At 37.5% G+C, this 21,739-nt stretch overlaps 1 protein-coding gene across 2 annotated transcripts in view; it reads right to left on the bottom strand.

Moving 5' to 3' along the window:
• Nucleotides 1-273: 273 nt before the first annotated feature.
• RNF217 (ring finger protein 217) overlaps nt 274-21,739 on the bottom strand; it is a 65,440-nt gene continuing 43,974 nt past the window's right edge. Inside the window, exons 4-7 of one of the 2 annotated variants that reach the window (XR_011680773.1) lie at nt 19,078-19,279; nt 12,647-12,718; nt 6,296-10,562; nt 274-6,264 (exon numbers count right to left, since the gene is read on the bottom strand). Coding sequence is in view for 1 of the 2 variants with exons in the window: in XM_071437526.1 (XP_071293627.1) it covers nt 10,489-10,562; nt 12,647-12,718; nt 19,078-19,279 (348 nt within the window). In the remaining variant the exon portion in view is untranslated. Of the gene's footprint in view, nt 10,563-12,646; nt 12,719-19,077; nt 19,280-21,739 lie in introns of both variants that reach the window. The other variant, XM_071437526.1, reaches the window with a different exon arrangement.

Consider the following 21,739-nt stretch of genomic DNA (forward strand, 5'->3'; position numbering starts at 1 on the left):
ACGACAGGGAGTATTTTATATTAAAATATTCACCACAGTAAACTGGCTTTTTACCTGCTTTCATTTTCAGTGTTACAGCAGCTAAGAGTGAAGTGACTAATACAGGGATTGAGAACACAAAGATTCTGAAGTTTAAATTATTTACTGTGATTTTTAAAAAAGATTATATAAATAGCATAAAAAGTATTACAAATTTAAGCAAGACTCCTTGGAGATTGTCAACTATCCTTCATGCATAGAATTGCTTAAAGAAAGAGTTAAACATTCAGGCAATTTAATTTTTCTTTTTCAAAACTTTATTAGGTAGACATTACTAGATGACATTGTAAAACCCCTTGTGTGCAAGTGAACGAACTCTACAATGTATGTCTCCCCACAATTAATCAAATCCACTGCCCCCCACCCCCATTTCTGAATACTGATTCTAAGATGGGTGGAGTGCATTCAAATGCTACTTTACATTCTTCCTTTTAATCATGGGGAAGCACTTTTTCAGTCTGTTGCTAACAGGGGCTTGGGATGTCAGTGTAAGTGAAAGGAATGCCTTTAAAGGAAATAAAGTACCGTAAGTTTTGTCTTACGAAATTCAGTCTCATACGAACACCAGATTCATCGCAGAGTCTTTTAAAAATTAAACTGCCTACCGTGATTGTATTTAGCAAAGTGAAGCAATACAGAGACATATCTACTACTGATTACTAGTGAGGTAACATTTTGAAAATAAAACTGTTAAAAAATTCACTTACTTTCGAAAGGTCCTGTCCAGCAGGACAAACATTGGCAGAATACCTTCCCTTGTATCCATGCATGAACATGTGCATATACAACCTGTGTCTTCTATAGCTTTTTAAAGAACAAGATTTTAGTTATACATTCATCAGGACAAGTTTAAAGATCAGACATTACTATGGTAGATTCAACAAAAGACTTCAATGAACCATCTTTCTAGACCTCCTAAATGAAAAGGCACTCTGAAGAGGGTAGCAAGAAATAATCCTTACAAAACATTGACATGAACTGAAGCAGCCACATAGGTAGCACACTCAACAGTGATTATTGGTATACATTTAAAATACCAACTTGAAGATGAATTATTTGTAAAATATTGCCCAAGACTACTGAATATTTTATCAAGTTATTACAGCATGAAGACCATTGTTGCAATACTTGGCAACAGAAAATATAGTTTTGGCTAAATGCAAGACAAAGATAATGGGGAAATCGTATCAGCATTTTGGTTGTGTGAATGCTGGTTCTAGGAGAGAAAAAAAATTCATTTAAGGAAATAACTAGTAAAAATAAACACACAAACAGTAACTCATAAGGTTGAAGGAGTATTTTGACACATGGCGTCTTCTATTTAATAGATTATAGAAGGATCAAATTTTAAAATTCTGAGCTAATGCTGAAATAGAAGTCATTAAGATACATAATAATTCACTTATAATTTTATTGCAGTATGGCCCTAAATCAAATTCCCTATCACCAAAACCTTTAGATATGCAAGGTGAATCCTGACTAAACAGTCACAGTAGTGTTCACAGTACGTGACAGCTATATCACCAATTAACTCCAGGGTGGAAAAAAAAAGCCCCTCCTACAGTTCTGAAAAACTCAAGAGTTTCAGGAAAATAAAAGGTTCAAAGGGATACTCATCTTAATTTCTCCTGCTTTTCTTTACAAATTCTCAGTGGAGGAAATTGAACATATTAAAACCATCTTGTGATCATGAATCTATAAAAAATAAGACCTTCTAAGCTTAATTTTTCTTCTTACCCCCCATTTACTCAATTTCCTTCTGATAATTAGCTTTTATACTTCAATTTTTTTGGCAGATAATTGCTTCCATAAGCTCATGAAATTCAAGGTAGTTTTAGAAAAGTAGCTTATTCCTGACCTCAGTAATAGATGGACAACAGTGGCATCAATGTTAGCAAGAACAAACAGGTCCTTTAAGTTTAGAACCTAAAGGGTAAAATTCCACTGTCTTCTGGAAAATGAAATAAGAAGAAATAAACCCCACAACACCCATTTTGAAGCTATCAGAAGATGGCAAAATGAGTTATACTTTTCCAGATCACACCTCCCACCCTGCAGAGAAGCGCTGGGCAGAGATCCCAGAGCTGCGCCACCATCTTGATCGATGGTTTCGTCCACCTGGATACCCACTCCACAGGAGTTACCAACTTGTATTAACAGGATAGCTCCAGCTGGATAACACTGAAATGCTCTCAACCCGCTTTAAGTCCCAGCCTAGCTGCAGTGCACCTCCATGTGCCATATTCCTTGGTGCTTCCACCTCCAACAATTAGGGTGAACAAGGCACCAGTGAGCCCCCGAGCTGGCAGGTGCAGCCACAACAGGCTGTGCTCAATTCTCCTCTCCAACAGGCTGCATTTCTTTCAGTGGTTGAAAACTCAGGGCTTCTTACATTGGAGGAGCCAGACTTACTCTAACAACTTAAGATGCATTTCTGCAGAAGTCTGAAGGAAGATGGGAGGGATGGGGGCAAAGAGCCAGTTAAAAAAAACCACAGAAATGAGATCATCAGAATTAACATAAGCATGGCAGATTACTTTTATGATAGGCTAACTTCTTCCCTAATATAACATTTGTCAACTTTCTCAGCAAACCAAACTCATTACTTTGGGTTAATCTAACTGTAGGAGCCCACAGAACAGGAATTCCCACATTGCTCTGCTGAGGGGTATGAACACCTTTCATTTGTTTCACACAGTAAGGCACTTACACATTTAAAATCCCTCATTATACAAAACACTAAATACTGGAATTCAAGCGTTGCTTTCATAGGCATTGCCTTCCTCCAGTTTTTACAAGTTCTTAGTCATCCCATAAATATACTACAAAAAGTTCCCATCACTGATGCATCTAGCTTGTATGCTGCCCAAATACAGAACTAGAAATTGCTTTCTTAATGAATCCACAGTGTTTGGCCAGCACCCTAGTTGTGCCAGAAGCCTGTACACTAAAAAGGGTGTGATCTATTATCTCACTACCCTCACTCCTTGCCATTCAAATGAAACCTATTTTAAAGGGAACCCATCACCCTAAAATACACAAAACAAGAGATGGGGGCAAGGGAAGACTTCTCATTGAACTGTCATGGAATTAAATTCAGCTTGTACTCCTCAGAGGTAATTTTTCTTTTTTTCAACACTATTCTCATCTCTACCATAGTGACAAGAATTAACAAATACCCAAAAATGTTATTTTGTACTCATATGGTTAGTTATGCAACAAAGATGATGGTGCTGTTTAAATAACTTTTTAAAAGTCAAAATTAAAAGCCCTGAAGAAAAACAGATTTCAGCATCTTGCTTTTAAGTAATGTAAATACAACAAAATTAATATTTTGCTTATATCTCAGCAAAGCATTAATGAAGCAACTTCTTATGAGATCACATTTTACAATTTGATCATCAGCCATTTTCACGAGTCAGCTTCAAATTATGAGATTTAGAATGAGAAGGAGCGCATACAAACAAAGTGTGTAAGAATGGAAACATGGTAAACAATTTATTATGAGATGGTAAACAGTGAAATGTAAATCTGTCCCTGTCCTTGCAATTTCTGGACAAAAATCAGTAGGATGCAAATTGATATGAAAAACTCTTAGGAGTGCATTTTTTATGCAAAAACATAGTCCATGACTAAAGACTGAATCCATCTGCTCACCCAGAGTTTGCATAAGGCATGAAGATGCTTTCTGACTGCATCATAGTTTTACAGGATGGGTTCAAAACACCTGAACAGCTTCTCTGAATTCTGTAAATATACTTCCTTCTAAAAATGAGGTAAATGTGGCATTGTGTTAGTAACATCATGCTCTGTGACAGTAAGTTAAAAATTTCAAAAATACTGTTTTCAGTCTGACAAATTTTCAACAAGGTGAACACTGAATGGGGTTGGCATGCAATTGTGTTTAAGATATGTGCAAAGTTCACATTAATGCTAAACAAATATTTTTACACAATAGGCTTCTCTTCTGCCTTTAATCTATCCAAACACTTCAGATTAATTTTTCATGTTTTGATAAGCCAAATAAGCACCAAAAAAGGTTTTCTTTTGCACAATATACATATTTTAATAAATGCATCACTGTTATAACTATTGTGTTATACCGACAGATTTATAAATTAACAGCTGGAATTATGTTTCAAAACGTATGTTATTTATTTCTTGCTATGGAGTAATTAAAACTTATTACACATGTTTAACTTTGAAATCAGAGCATGCACTCTAAGACCAGTTTTCATTTCCCTATGTTATGGCATTTCACTATTAGGCCAAGAGAAGAGAAGCATCAGTGATTAATTGCCTAATATGTGCAGCCTGTTCCTTACTGCAGAGAGAACATATGGTTCCTGAACTCTTATGCACAGAAAGGTAAGGAAGAATCAGCAAGGAAGCTTCAGTCTGCAAGCAACTGCATTTGTTAGTTTTATTACAAAAATGTTTTGGAGTATTAAGTACTCAAGCTGTAACAACAGTAAAAACACTGTCTTTCAATCGAATCAAGGCTCAGCTGGTTTTTCATGTAACAGTAGCAAGATGAACTACCAAGTAGATCAGCAACATAACTTTTTAGATGTTGTGCACCCTCAAGTTTGTGTGTTAAGTCCTAAAAATACTGAACAGCTGCAATTCCATCTCTTACAGTGTGCTGCTATTTGTTACATTGAAGAAAGCAGAATTTGAAGAAATGTTACTTAACACTCTTTGGGTATTACTTCTAATTTTTTTAGTGACTCAAAGCATTAAAGTTTCTTTATTCTATTAAATAATAAAGAAATAAATTAAACTCCTCTCCTGAAAATCTACTCTAATGAGAATGTTGTTTGGAAATTCTTCCCAACTCCTTCCCTCTCCTGTGCTTACTCAACACACTGGCATCATTCTGCAATGAGAGGAGTGGCTCCAAAGTAGTTTGCACTTCTTAAGAAGTGAACCAGGTTTTTCATGGCTATCAACAGGCTTCCAGATGTTTTTATAAAAGTATTTGTGACCAAATTTCACACTGGCACAAAAATAGTTTTCTCTGGTTTAATGGGGCTGTGACTGATGTCAGGAATGAAGCTGACTCACTGCAACTATAAGGCTTAAAAATGAAAAGAAAGTAAGAAATTATCTAATAGTCTCCTCATGTAGGATTCTTTCCATCAGCAGAGATCTAATATAGATTATAACAGTAACAGCAATCTGTGGTTCTTACCCACAACTTGAACCTGCACAATTAGCATAGCAAAAATTATGATGTAAAGTTTGCTCAAGAAACAAAATAACATAACTAAATTTAAAAAACCCAAAAAAACTAACAAACCAACCAATAATTTGCATGGCAATCTGTTTGGCCACTGAATATTATACAGTTTCTCAAACCTAACTGGCATAAGAAACCATTCCATCACTGGTGAATTTATATCCTCTGGGAGAATTACTGCCCCACCTACACACCATTTAACATCACACAAACTGTGACAGTCTTTGGAAGAGCAAAAAGCCTCTTGGCTAAAAAGAATACCTGACAGTGATCCAAAATGCCTTCTAGTTAAAATTGGCAGTAGTCCCTGCAAATTAATATTTTTAATAAAGTAAAACTTTTGTAATGAATAAATAGGTGTAAATTACAAAAACCCTTAACACACCAGGCAGAATTACCAAGTCAGCATTAGGAGCATCAAAACCAAACACAAAATCTTCCCTTACACATTTGCACTGCCTCAAAGGAAGATAATAGATCACTCAAAGTGCACTGTACTTTAATGACACTGAACAGGTAGGAATATGCTGTTTATTATAGAGGTGGTGAGAACTGAAGACTCACTGACTTTTTTGTACAGAACTAAGCCTGATGGGTCAGCTCAGCACAAAGCTACTTGGAATTGTTTTTGTGGTTCTTGCCTGTATTCCTACTCAGCTTATTACTCTCACTGGCTAATAGGAAAGGAAAAGCACAATTTTCTACATAAGGAAAACCACAATTTTTTTTTTGCAGTCACAAGCTCCTGTATAAACTCTCTATACATACCTAACTATGCTCTGAGATGCTACGGGACAGAAAATGATCCTGCTGCTGATATGGCTGAGTAGCCCTGGGACTTGACCTCACTACTGAAATACAACTAAATTCTGCCTAGTGGAGAAAGGGAGAGCAGCTCCTGGGGAGTGGTGTGGCCAGCCAGCCCTCCCAGCAGGAGCAGGATGGGGAACACACACACAGCCATGGCACAGGATGGGGAACACCTAGCCATGGCACAGGATGGGGAATACACACCCAGCCATGGCACAGGACAGGGAACACCCAGCCATGGCACAGGATGGGGAATACACACCCAGCCATGGCACAGGATGGGGAACACACACCCAGCCATGGCACAGGATGGGGAACACCTAGCCATGGCACAGGATGGGGAATACACACACAGCCATGGCATGGGACAGGGAACACCTAGCCATGGCACAGGATGGGGAATACACACACAGCCATGGCATGGGACAGGGAACACCCAGCCATGGCACAGGATGGGGAATACACACACAGCCATGGCACAGGATGGGGAATACACACCCAGCCATGGCACAGGATGGGGAACACCTAGCCATGGCACAGGATGGGGAATACACACACAGCCATGGCACAGGATGGGGAACACCTAGCCATGGCACAGGATGGGGAATACACACACAGCCATGGCACAGGATGGGGAACACCTAGCCATGGCACAGGACAGGGAACACCTAGCCATGGCACAGGACAGGGAACACCCAGCCATGGCACAGGATGGGGAACACCTAGCCATGGCACAGGATGGGGAATACACACCCAGCCATGGCACAGGATGGGGAACACCTAGCCATGGCACAGGATGGGGAATACACACACAGCCATGGCACAGGATGGGGAACACCCAGCCATGGCACAGGATGGGGAATACACACACAGCCATGGCACAGGACAGGGAACACCCAGCCATGGCACAGGATGGGGAACACACACCCAGCCATGGCACAGAATGGGGAGAGCCCCAGCTCTGACTGCGCACCTGTACGCAGGACTGAGCGCACAGGCAAACCCAGCCCCAGCAAGCTTGGAACAGAAGGCTCGTGTAGAATGGATTTAAGCATTTCCTAGTCTGAACACAGGCACTGATGAGCAACATCCTTGCACAAAGATAAATAATCTTAAATATCAACTGTCGCAAAAGAAAACACAATGACCATGATGATCGGCATACAGTAGTGTGGAATCTGCCTTAGCAGGTTAATATAGCTGCCTAATGAAGTTTTCTGCTAATAAACATGAAGCAGAACAGCCTGATGGTTTCTTTAAAGTAGTTACAAAAAACCAATACACTTACATAATTTCCTTATAAGGTTCATTCAGTTTCTTTCAAAAGAATAAATTAATGTTTTTAAAACAAATGACATGGCTTTGATGCATATAAGGTTTGCTGTGATGAGTTGCTTAAAAGCTAATATTTAACCAAATGAAGCTTTGTACTGAGCTACTTCTCATGCTTTAGTAGGTTATATTATATAATATTGATAAAAATTGTATTTATGTACTTTTCAAGTGGGAGTATTTTTATACAGATGGAAAAAGACTTCCATACTCATATTCTGCCAGGTTCTTGAACATTTATCCTGCTCTACAGAACAAATTATCATAATTCCTTGCAATTGCAAAATTATTAACTGCAAAAATTATTATAATTCCTTTTTGTTCTGTGCAGGAAAAGCACAATCAGACTCACTCCTCTTTACAAGGTCAAAGATGTCTCTTTCTGCTCTGTATAGAAAATGAAGAACCATTTCCCTTTGATTTAATCTGTTCTGATAAAATCAAAATGGCCTAGATGAAATGATAATGTAGGACCTGAGTTGTATGTTCCTTTTCTCCACCCACAAGGACATACTTTCTGAATAGAAGTAAGTGCAGATCTATTATCTTCCCTTTTATGTTCTTTATTCTAGTATCTTAGTTTCAGATCTTACTGAACTCTAGTTAAAAACTGAAAAAGGCAAACATGGCAGAGTGAAAACAGCTACAAAGACTGTAAGAATATCTCTCACATTTACACAGAACCAGGAAAAGAAAGGAAATTAATCCACTGCGTAGTTAAGTACAGATAATCTCAAGTACTAAAATATTCTCACGTGAAATAGTTTGACACCAAGTTATAGACTGCATTGCAAACCCAAATTTATATATATCTCACTCTCTGAGGTCTGAAGGTTTTTCTAAATAATACAAAAATATCTTCATTATTTGACATTTAAAGAGAGGAATAAAAATCCCTGAGTAAGCCAAAGACAACTGATATGTATAGCCTCAGAAAACACACTCAAAACCAAGACCAATTTTAAGGCAGCTTCCAACTTCAGACAGAACACAAATAGAAAACTGATGTGTCTCAGAAGAAAGTAAGTCTAAATAACAGGTGAATTTACATTGACAATAGGCTTTTAATTTTATTTCTAAACATCATTGCTTCCCTTCTTAATTTGCAAATCTTTGAAAGGTACTATTTCTACTGTTAGGGTAACAGGGTAAACATGCCCTTAAATTCAAATGGAAATTATTAAATAGTTATTGACTACTATGGTGTGCTTGAAGAAAAAAAAAACCACAAGAAAACAAAACCAGAAGCTGACAGAAAACAAGCATACTAGCCAACTATGGTAAACTGATATTTGTGTTTCCAGGTAAACAAAAGTTATCAGCTTCTTCCACTGAGGCTTCAAAGTCAAAGTATCTTGTAACAGTATTATGTTGGTGGGGCAGAACACCATTTGCTTAAAAATTACAACTGGATTCAGATTTAACAACAAATTTCAAAGGAAGTGGTACAGAGTACATCCTCTTAAATGATACTTTTTTTGCAAGCCTAAATTTTGAAGTCAGTAGACTTTTAAGGACATTTCCCATCTTCCTGCTTCCCCTTTCCCCATATATACACAAACATAGATATATAAATATGTGTGTATCTTCAGACACACAAACTGAAAAGAAGTACCTTCACAGTACAAATCCAATCTTCTTTTCTTTAAGATTAGCTTGTATTTTTACAGTATAAAGTAGATTTTTTTTTATTCAGTTCCTTTCTTTATTGTTTCAGTGTTCTGTCTAAACAAATTTATTCTAGTTTTTTAAGTTATGTTTGTATGATAGATTTGGATTAAAATTAAAAGTCTAAAATTTCTCAGTAATTGACTCCTTATGCAGAATTACATTGCTTTTGTTGTGATGCACTGAGAAAGAGGTTTGGTAGCAAACAGTAGAACTTAAGGAAAAAAGAGCAAAGATAGCTGTTCTCTTCAGAACTGTCATGTGCCAGGAAGAGAAACACTGGAAGCAGAAAGTAAGAATGGTCTCCTAAGAATTTATGATCGCTTCCCTTACCCTGGATTCACAGATTTTCCTCCTAAGACATCAGTGGATACTCCAAGACTTGTGTAGTAGTAGCCTACTCAAGGGAACAAACAAACAAAATGTGCTATTTAGGCTATAAAATTTCATCAAATCAATCCTCACACAGGTAGTGTGTAGCATGTGTATCATATTCCAAGTCAGAATAAAAAGAGCAGGTTTCCAGCTTCCCTGAAGACACATTTCAGGGATATCTTGGGACAGATTAGGCCACTGACACATCTTATTATCTAAACTCTTCAGATTTTTTCTGTACTGTGAGAATTTAAAAAAATGAAGTCCTGTTTTAAGAAATCTTGTCACACCCTCTGCCATTAATATTAACAGACTGTCATAAATAAATTACTGAAGTGAAACCAATCACCACACTCTTAAGTATCACGGCGCTCCAGTACTAAGGGTATTTCCCTCTGAGGCACTGCAGTTTGGCGGTGGCAATGTGCACTCCACTGGCAGGAGGGCTCAGAAGACAACCAGCTGTCGTGCTCTGGCATGTGATGGAGTTTTGGTATGCTGAACAGAATGCTGTGTGATGGAAGTTATTTACAGAAGTAGTTTTTAATACCAAAAGTAGTATGCTCAGTACACAGTAAGAGTCCAAACACTTCTAAGCATTTCCACCTTAAAGGCCGACACTGAAGTTAAACAAGCACATGTTAGCAGTTAAATGCTTTCTTCACAGGCCATATCGGTAGTAGAGTTGTGGCTACAATACAGACTTGGATTGTCTGGTTCAGAAACTTAGACTCAAAAAAACCCCTCCAAAGTAATAACTAAAAAAAAAAAAAAAAAAAAACAAACCCAAAAAACATTTAAAAAGCAGCAGTCAGGGGGCCGATCTTGTTGAGAGTGCACCAGAGCAGAGAGGCTTTCTGGTCTGCAGTAGTGTTGTCAGCTGAGGGAAGATGGCAGGAGAGCCCCCATCCTTCTTCCAGGGCGGTGGCTTTGATGCTGTAACCAGCACTGTATTGCTCTGTTGCACAAAACACTGATAGCCCTTGCAGGACCAGCTCAGTTCAGGCGAGTCATGTCCGTCCTCACCAGGGCATACCTGTCCGTGACCTTTTCCTCTGCTTTTTACAAAGGCAATAGATAGGAAACACAAATAAACCTGCCAAAAGAAGGAAACATGAAAAAAACACATAATTAAATGCAATCCTTTGTGCATGTGTATGCATGTGTCTGTTCTTTAGATATATATATTCAGATGGAGCTTTTCATGTCTCAGGAGAATTTGGAATAGCAGAAGAAAATACTAGCTAGAAACAACCAATGTCTTTGATAATGAGTTGAGCTACACTTACTCTTTTCTATTATGACAAATTCCTGCCAACCCTACACTCACCTCTGACAAATTAACTTCTTAATCATGCTGTTTGGTATACGATACAAGCAAAACTTTTAAAAGCACTCTGGAAATTCTTAGATCTAAATTCAAAGCTGATGTAACTACGCTAGTTTTCAATTAGATTCACATGCAATAGAGACAGCACATTATAGTTTACTTTTTATTTATTTTTATAAGCGTCCTCATCTACTGTGAAATAATACCAAATGTTTGTATTTAATAATATCAAGTGTTTATTCTTGCCTGGACAGGGAACTATTTATTCTTAAGTCTTTTGAGAGAAAGAAAGCTGTAAAAACAAAAATAAATAAATACATCACACTCATTCAGGTGAAAAATAATTTGTCAAATAGTCTGTATTCTTTCAAACCCAAATGAGAAGGATCTTCTTCTTTCTCATGCCACCAGCTGACTGAAACGGCTGTAGATTTTCTTTTGAAACACCACTACAACATAGAACAAAAGACTACTACAATCACAGGGTTGTTGCTTTGCTCAATAGACTTGTAAATGGCGCAGTATGATTTTCAGCTACGTAACTGAAATTATTCTAATAGTGGTTGGCAGCAAATATTGCTCTAATTACCTCAAAACCAAAATTTTTCTATAAATAATCAATGTTTTTGGAACTGCTCATACTGCTGGCCTTGATCATATCTTATCCAGCCAAGCCTAGGATGAGACTTCAATGGCATTCTGATTATTATTGCAAATATTGTTACTATATTACTGCAATATCCTCTTGATTTTTAGTATATAAAAAAGTTTTTTCCCCCCACCATACATTATACCAGATTGCAGACCAAAATAAGATTTACTGGCACTAAGAAGCCTTTATTGTTTAAAATTTTGGCATAAAAATGCTATTGAATAGAATAAATATTTAAGATAAGCACTGCTCACTCTCTTCATTGAAGATGGTTGGTCTAAACACAGAAATTACAGCAATATTCCTTGTTTGGCCAGATGTAGTCTAGAAAAGCTGTAACAGTATTTTGGTTATAGGTTGACTAGTTACTTCCAACCTTATTAATATAGCTATCCTGGTGTATTTTAGCTTTATTGTATCAAAATAAAGGAGCCACACCCCAATATACCTCAGGGCTGGGCATGCACTGCAAATTCTCAGTGGAAAAAGCAGTTTGATGAAAGCTGTGAAGCAGCATGATCCCTTAGTGACACGTTGCTGCCAATCTAAAGAGTGGATAAGCACTCACATGAGCAAAATTATACCTTGTTGTCACAGCTAATCTTTCTGTGGGAAAATTCAGCTAAGCCAGGCAAAGAGCAGCTTTGCTAAAATATCTGTTGTCCACATTAACAGAGCTTTGATACTGTAATCACGTGAGTTCAGAGTACCAGTTTTTGTGATGGAATACAATTTGGCAGCCTTCTCACTGGATCATGTTTTGAGACTGACTCATCCCAATTTGCTGCTTTGCTGCTGTTGCATCTTCAAGCTGGTGAGCTCTTGGGACTAAGCCTTAGTTCCCTAAAAATCTTGTCATACACGTGACCAAGATTATGAAATTGTGATTCAATGGGGTGATTATAAGGCTGGGTCCAAGTCAGTCAGCCCCCAGGATTATACTTAAATTACTCTGAACTTTTTGCTAGTTTATCTAGAGCAGTTAAAGATTTTTTTTTGGAAAATGAAATAAATGAAATGAAAAAATGAAGCTAGTAAGCATAAATTTAAAAACCTCATTTTTTAAGAAAAAAGTAATGTGCTTAATACTAAAACAACATCTGTGAAATCTGTACTTTGTCTCCATGTTTTTGAGATGTCATATAGAGAAAGTCACTGCATAATCAGGATTAGTTTCATTCACATATGTAACTCTTACCTATTACAACAGCTACAGCTCCCAGTGCCAGTCCCAGAACCAATATTAGGGGTGTAATGAGTAGTTTTCCAGCTGAAATGCAAAATTCATTAAACAGTTCAAAGAAGGTTTTACTTTTTCCTTTCCAATAATTCATAAATATTTCAATATCAGAAAATATTTTAATCTATTATTTTTAAAATATTTTCTTTACCTCTAAAAATAGGATTCCTATTTGTAATTTCATCCTACAAATTCAGCCAGGAACTACCACCACACAGTCAGTTCCCTATACACATTTCTCTTTGCCCTCTTCACCCACCACAACTCTCTGAGCACAGCTTACTTCATACATTAACAGCTTGCATTTATTTCTGTTTCCATTCTGAAGTCCCTCAAGCATCAACAGGAACGTGATAGCTATAAAGCTACTATAATTTGGCTTCTCTGGAATCCTACTGCATGGCAACCAGCCTGGAGAGATGCCAAATAAACTAGCATCTTGGAAAGTTTAGGTTAGCTCAAGGTGATGAGACCATCACCTTTAAATACATTTCTGCTCGCTTTAAAAGGTTACAGTGAAGTGCTTATGTACAGCTGTGATTTAGGTCTAAGTCAAACCACAGCCAAGTCTATTTTGGATCTACATTTATAAGGGTATGTTGTGGCTCTCACATGAGTAGGGCAGTGAGTGATGTTGAGCAGCACACTTGCTAGAGCATAAAACCAAGAAGAAATAAAGCATGTTCATGTTCTTTACTTTCTGATGAGTTCATGATTTGTAGAAGTTCCCACAGTGAAAGCAGGGGTCTTGCTGAAAATGTGAATTTGAAACTGAGCCAGAACCCAAGCTATCTTCCTTGCACTGCACACTTTCAATGGAAGAATCTCCCTAGCTCTGTTGGCTGAGCAGCTGGGTCAAAGACATCCCTTAACTGAGCTGTCTGAAAATGCAGGAGGGCAGGCATTTTTACTGATACACCAGCAGTCTGAGCAGGGACTTGAAATTCTGCAATTCTCCAAGTTAGGTATGTGTTTGAAAGGTCACCTCTAGAATGGGAGAAAAATTGAGTTTGTTACCTCTCTCTTCCCTCCCTCAAGTCACTCATATCAGATTTCAGTAAGTGGATTACTACATTTAATAATGATGTAAACCTTTCCATAACCTGAGACACTAATTTGAGCAGTCTGAAGGAAAAATGAGATATTTTGGAAATATTTACAGCAGTTTAATGAACTGGTCCTTTTCTCGCTCTGTTTTGATAGCTTTTAAATTTCATGGGAGTGCAGTGGGTGGGAAACATTAATTCCTAGAAGAAAAAAAATTGGCAAATATTTGTATTACTCTAGTTGCTAGGCATCCTAATGGCATACCTTCCTGGGACTCCACTGAGCTGTGTTCTATACACACAGAACTTGTCAAGTACATTATTCAAGTATAGACAGAAGAATGAATGTAAAGTGATGAAAAACCTCAAGAAAGGTCCAAAAGAAATGAAAAGCATTTTAAAACATCATCAGAGTCTTCAACAATTTCAAGTTAAGCTTGTAAAAGATTAGAGGTTTACGATACGAACGCCTTACTTCATTAATAGCCATGTAATTAGAATGCTAGAAAATTATGATGTTTGGTATCAAAATTATTAAAAATTATTAAAAACTTAAATCACTGAGCTGGTGACTAAGTATGCAGAAACAGAGCCTATGGGAAGGGCTAAGCTAGCCTTCAATTGGAATAACTTCTTTTCATTCACGAAGAACAGTTCCTGAGCTAATTCAAGAACTTGTTCCCTTATATTTGACAAATTCAGAGCTGAAATAAAGCATGAGTAGTGTCTTTCCTTCTGCCTGTCAATATGAAGTTATGAGTACTGTGTAGTTATCTTTCATAATTTACCTTATAGAATAAAATGACTTTATCATCGTGAGACCATATCCTCTTTTGGTTAGCAGAGCATTATTTCTAAAGACCAAATTTCAAAACAAATACTATTTCTACTTATATATCTGTCACATTCAAATCCTTAATTTCTCTACCTTTGTAAACTAAAATTAACAAACAACACAAGGAGAACAAGGCTTGCAAATGCTGCCATCAGAAAGACTACAAACAGCAGCAATCACTGGCAAAGCAGTGGGTATGTACTATTTGCTCCAATGGCTTTTATTTGCATTCTATGAAACAATTAAAAAATGCTCAGTTTTACATGTCAGAATTGAAAACTACTTTATATCCAATTCCAGCTTGATAGACATCGTTTGTCATAATGCAAAAGATTATGAGGGAATCATGACACACCAAGAAATGTCACTGAGGCTGTTTGTTGCAGACACTAAACTATCCTGTATCTGTTGGCTCAGAAACTGAGAGCACAGAGAGCAAATGTAATGCCTGTTTAAGAGCTGAATAAAATCTTGGGTCATTAGCCCATGTGGTCATCTCAGCAGCAGGCTATGACAGCCAGTTTGCTCTTGTCCAAAGTTAGTTTTTAAGGGTAACATCACAAAAAGTAATTGAAACAGAACCTTTTTACAATTGCACTCAAATTAATGGTAAACAATTTCTCTACTGGGTGGCCCAGCATGAAGATGCAGACATTTGTGGTAATACAACTGTATTTGCAGGTGTCTCAGAAGGGTTGCCTTATTTGCGATACAGAGAACCACATTCTTCTGCAAAATAACAAAGTATTTCAGGAAACATGAGGGAATACTTTTCCCTTGCATAACTTTGGGTTTGGTTACAGGTTTTAGGGTAATATATCCACTGTACTGTCACAGGACAGTTTCTCTAGAAACCATGCTGGCTAAAAAAGGGAAAGAAATGTCAGAGATCACTTCTGAGGTTTTCTTCTCCCTGTGATTACTATCACCTTTACATAACAGCTGGCTGATGAAGAAAATTATGTTTAAAATTATGCTGCCATAAATTCTTTTCCCTTATTTTTACTGCAGAGCAGTTTGTGACTGTGCGCACTTGCTCCTCAATAGAAATCATGCCAGCATGCCAGCCTGCCTTGTGGTGATCTTTCTACACACTCCACCCAGCCAGATTTTAGAAACAACCCAAAAAACCTTCACTCCACATGGCTACAAAATCACGTTTATTAAAGTATTTCATCTCCATAGCAATAAAGTAAAAAGTCATACAAAACCCCCACATATCTAGCAACACCTCACCAGTCTCCCAATAGCCAAGATAACATTCCTTTAGTTTCCACTACTTAGCTAACTAGCAGAGGCATTTTTTACAGGAAATCCAACCTCTGTTTCTCAGTACATGTTACTAAAATGTAGAGTCTATGCTTTTAATGGCGTCTCTGCTACCATCTCTTCTTCTGCTGACTTTCAGAACAGAACTAAAACCCCGGCTTCTACAGTAACAACTCCTGATGATAATGGTCCTCTTTTGCCTGATAAAGTATTTATATATTTATATTTTCAGTTCTAGCTACTGGGACCTCCCTGAGCCTGGGTGTGATCCCTAACTGGAATTCAACATTTTTGGGTTTAAATTTGATCTTAAGTGATTAAGACTAGTAAGCTTCAGCTCAACACATAAAACATAAACAAAACAAAAAATAAAACCAGTATCATGACAAAGAAGAATCTGATGGATGCTCCATAAAAAATGATATGAAAAGGCCAGCAAGCTATTATTATTTACTCAATTTCATGATAACAAAACTAGCCAATAAAATTATCAGTAATCAATAAAAAAAAACCCAGGACTTTCTCCACCTGACAGATAGTGAAATCCTAGAGCCTCTACCAGAAATGTTGCAGAAACCAAAATTTAAGAACTGTTAAAACTAGTGAAGGATCCATCCACTGAAGTTACAAAGCAAAAGTTCAGATACAAACCTAAAGTAAGAAAGTGTCTAAAGCAATGATTACTGGAAACAAACAGGGAGTGAGATCTTATTTCTAATTGACCACTGCTGAGGACAGATTCATTAGGCAGACCTCTATACAAGCCCAATTAACAGCCACAGATCAATTCAGTTGAATTCTGTTTTACAAAGAGAGATGATCCTAGCAAATTTCCGGCATTGAAATGGCATAATCCACAAACAAACTGGATCACAGTCTGGGATTATACAGTCTTCAAAAGGTCAGGAGGTACAATCTTCCAGCAATACAACACATTTTTAAAAATCAATGTGAAAACCCACACGTACCCTCATGTGGAAAAGAGTACAAAAACCTAGACCGGCTCACACATTCAAGTCACAGCCAAAATCTACTGTAGTGGAGAAGAGCTGTGAGCTCAATTCCCAAATTCAAATCAGATGCAAATTTCTGAAGATTTAAATTTTTTATTTTCATGTATGAGTTCTGTTGGGTCTCTGGAGTATTTTGGTAGTTATTCATAAAGTGTACCAGGATCAATATTCAAATCTAGAGCTGTAGAAATGACAGAGATTTAAGGTCATAAGTACAGATGAAGAATTTGCCGAATTCTTGTCAACTTGAGTGTTAAGAAGCTATTGTAAAAATGTGAGCACTTACTACATGTGCTGGCAGATTCAGGTACCTCTGTCTCTATTCAGATGATGACCCCTCTTGTGAGAAATCACATCATATGACAGAGGGAGCTTTGGAGAGAAATTTTTAACAGAAAACCCTATGAGAAATGTATTGTGAGGCTCTGAGCTTTGCTAATCTTTCTTGGTTTATTAATTAATGCAAACCACAAGTACACTTGCAAATAGGAGATGAAAATAAAAGTATCTTATACCTTATCTATGTGCGATCCTGTAAATGAGCATACGCATATTTACCATGGAGCTTTAATATCCAAGACCAGGCTGAATAGGGCTCTGAGCAACCTGACTTAGTTGAAGATGCCCCTGTTCATTGCAGGTGGCCTTTAAAGGTCCCTCTCAGCCCAAACTATTCTAGATTCTAATAATATTACCCATGATTCTGCATGTGAGCAACACTGACTTGGTAATGCCTCAGAGTACAATCTCTTGTTACAGCAGAGACTAATTACACTAAATATATTACACTAAATATAACAAGATCTATTTAAAAAAAGCTTACATTGTTTTCCATTGTGGCTGTTACTGAAAGCTCTTCTGAAATCTTACTAAGTGCTTTGAAACAGCTCTTGAAGTTTAAGCCTAAATTTTTAATGAACATTTATATTCACGTGCCCTAATGCCAACACTGTCTTTCATCTAGACTAGATCTTCTGGTGTGTTGCAACTCATCTCTACAAAATGTTTCAGAGTAGGCACCTGCAATCATCTTCAATTTTCATCTTCTTTCTAGTTATTTCTATATTTTTAAATCACTTCTCTCAAAGTTTGTTACCAAAGCCTTGCAAGTTCCTAAGGTCAAACTAATGGGCTTGGATGCCATATTGCCACTTTTTTAAAACAAGCATTCCAGGTTTGCAAAGCCCCCACAATGCAGAGCAGCAAGACTGCATTTTCATTATCAGGTCTACGAGTTTGTGTGTCAATTTTTATGCTGCTCTGGAAACCACCTAGTTTTCTTACTGGAACATGTCTGACTCAGGAGTAATGCTTTCACCTCAGGTTTGCTTTTTCCCCACCTGTTCTGTCTCTTGCCTTTACCTTTACAATCAAGCTCAAAGCAGTTCCTCATTCTAGGTGAACTACAAGTCATCTCCAATTTTTATGCCTTAATTCAAAGTATGGAAAGCTCTATTTTGCTTGTCAGGTATCCGCTTTTTGACAGCTAATACATCCATTTCTTGTAACATTATAGGTCACCTTGCATGCTGTAAACTCACTACAATGACTGTACTTCACATGTATGAAAGATAATCTCATAATATAAGAGTCTACTTTATTATCTTGTGCTTCTGTAAGTTGAGAAAGATATCTGTCTCAAAAGCAAATTATGAGTGCCTTTTGGTTAATAAAAAGACATTTTAAGCATCATACTTTTGTGAGCAAAATTGATGTATATCAAGTTGTATTTTGTTTCAAGCTGATTTTATCTGAACTAAAGCTAACAGTAAAAATAGTGTCCTCCTATTTATACGGGAAAACCTTGAGGTTTTTTACTCAGATCAGGTTCAAATTCAAAGAGCACTTTATTCAAACAGACTTACACCAACATTAATTTAAATAAGGTTTCTCCTGTGACCCATTTCTCCAATATTCTTGGAGAATAATGAACACAGCCAGAGATATGCATATTGACAGCACTTTTACAGTTTGCTTATGTATTATAAAAAAAATTAGGAAACAAGCTATCAGAAGAGGACACAATACTTAATCATACACAGTCCATCTAAAAAGGGAGGGCAAGTGCCATATATTTAAATATACTTAATAAGCCACCTTTTGAATAACTGAAAAACAAGTTGGCCATCCAATCCTATAAACCACTAGTTTTAATTTAACTATAATTGCCCTATCCCCCCATCCCTTCATCGTGCAGCTCTCCACAAGGAGCCCTAATGCACTCACCACAGACAGAGCCTCGCACTAATCTCCTCAGATGTGGTCTCTCGGGGAGGTAGCGGTATTTGCATCCAAAGATACTGAGGTTTGACGTGTGGTCTCCAAAGAAGCGGAGCTGGCGGTATCTCTCTCCACAACGGTAACAGAAATTAGTGTTACACTGTGAACAGGTCATGTGGTCACACCCTTCGGTTCTCTGGATGTGGATCTGGATGAGCAGAAGGAAAGAAGAAATATTATTTTTCCCCCCTTCCTAAGCACAGGAAAGCGGGCACTCCCCAGGGCAGTTCACGTGCCAGAAGAAAAGAAGCTGCAAGCAACCCCCTGCAAAGTCAACACTTGCATTAATTAATACTGCAGCTGGCTTAAGACAATAATGGTTTTCTGAGGCATGTTTCAGAGCATTAAATGTGAGTTCTATTGTTTCCAGATTCCCACTTCCTACATAATCCTCCTTTTTGGTTTAAATGTTCTTCATATCAGATGAGAATTCTTGTCCTGACTGAAATTTTTGTTTTATTGCTGAAGTAGATATGCTAGCACCAAACTTTATTAAAAATAAAAGCAACACAGTGAATATAGTTATGAACTCCGTTTGACCCCTCCCCAGATGGGTTTCCCTCTTAGGCCACCTGTGGCTCCACTCCCTTTTTCATCACAAATTGATATGGCATTTTGTAATAAACACCAGAAAGACACTGCTGTTACAGTACATTATTTGAGAAGTATGGATGCTTTCTCCTTCTTAAAAAAACAAACAAAAAAATTCCACAAACTATTTGTGGAATAAAAACTTACACCAAGCTTTCATGATACCCACAGCACAGCATGAAATAGGGCTGCCCTAGTTCTACAGCCATCTTTCTACCAATTGCCTGCTAAATAGTTCCCCATCCTGCATTCCAAGACCACGTTCCACAGTGGAATTGTAGATAGCCTAATAATTGAGGTTGAAAGTGATGCTCAGGGGTCATCTATTTTAACCCCCAACTCCAAGCTGGGATATCTCCAGAGAGATCACATTGCTCCAGATCTCATCCCATTAGATTTAAAAATTTCCAAGCATGGGTATGTCACAGCCTCTTTGAGCAATCTATATCATGCTTCACCATCCTCCCTGGGAATACTTTTTTCCATTACATCCAATTTGAATTTCACCTGTTGAAACTTGCAACAGATCCATCAACGCCTCCTGAAACCTCCTATACTTACCTACATGTATTTATTTTGCAGGGAAGTACAGGCAAAGACATGGCACGACCACTCAGTGGCTCTGCAAGCACCAGAGACACTGAAAGCTCAGTGAGCTCCAGAGAGACTCGTGACTCTTGGGGTATCCTGCATTCTTGGGAGGGTCAAATGCATTTGTTCTTTGGTGCTGATCAGGGGTGATCTGGGCTCTCACCTTGCTCACCCAAACATCTGGTGAAACTTGCACTCTATCCATGTAACAAAGTGATGCTTTCCACCTGCAACACTCGTGGTAGAAGAGTCACAAGGGTAACAGTAGCTCCAGATACCCCTGCCAGCCTCCCTGTGCCACAGTAGTGATCTCAGGATTTGCTTTTCTATACTTTCAAATGCTGCTTTTATACAAGAGGGGAAAATGTTCACAAAAGAGAGAACTGGGCTATTAAAAAAACCAAAACTTTCTAGTGGGCAAGTATTTAATCTATTAATAGATTAAAATTTGTCTGACTGAGCAAACATCGTGCTTTACCCCAAGGAATTCTGCTGTATTACAGGTGTCTTGTTTTCCAGAAGCATCTGAAAAACCACCATTGCTGATGAGCTTTATAAGCCACTTGACTTCAAAACTTTCACAGTTAAGCACTGACAGTAGGCAAAGCAGAAAGAGAACTCTACCCAATATCAAGCATAACTTAAGATATACACTTTTTTTTTCCTAAAAGGGACATTACATTGTCAGTTCAAATTCTTACTTCTCAGGTTACATGTGAAAAAAGACGTTGACTACAGTTCTGGAGTTACTGTAATTCCTCAGATGAACTTGAACTGAAACAAAGGTATTTTAATAGTGACTTAAAGTATCTTGACAAATTAACTTTAAAATTTAATTAAAATTAATTTTTCAGGGGACCAACTCAGACAGCAACTACAGAGACTTCCATAATTTAAAGGGTAATTCTCCTCATCTGCTGATTCTATCTTAAAAATGTAAATGAGGGAACTAGATTTTTTGACTAATGAGAATTAACTGGTTGCTTTATTTTCTTTTTGAATCAAGACTGTTGAATTCTCCTATCTCTTCTCTAATTTACCAACCCAATTAAGTTATCACTCATCCTCATTGTAATTCTGTAGAACCATGGAACCTATAAAAATCCTAGATGCAAACCAAAATTAGTTCACATTCCAAAAATAAGGTAATTTTTATTGGTAGTAAGAACTTCAAGGAGATGCTAGCAATAGCCTTTTATGTTCTACCATTCATATCAGAAATATCCACCTCTTAGAAACTGTCTGCCATCCTTCTACCTATGCTTTCCTAGAATCCTCCCAGCTCCAGTTAGTCATGCATTGCTCCTGAATCATTTGTCCATCTACTTGGTCCTGCCCTAAATTCTCCAGACATACTGTCCTCTTGAAACATGAAAGAAGTTGATAAGGATTTATTATCTCACAGACAAATATTGCAACTACATGC

The sequence above is a fragment of the Agelaius tricolor genome, unplaced genomic scaffold, assembly GCF_023055355.1.
Source record: "Agelaius tricolor isolate 1412-34295 unplaced genomic scaffold, bAgeTri1.0.p SCAF_1, whole genome shotgun sequence".
Classification (NCBI taxonomy): Eukaryota; Metazoa; Chordata; class Aves; order Passeriformes; family Icteridae; genus Agelaius; species Agelaius tricolor.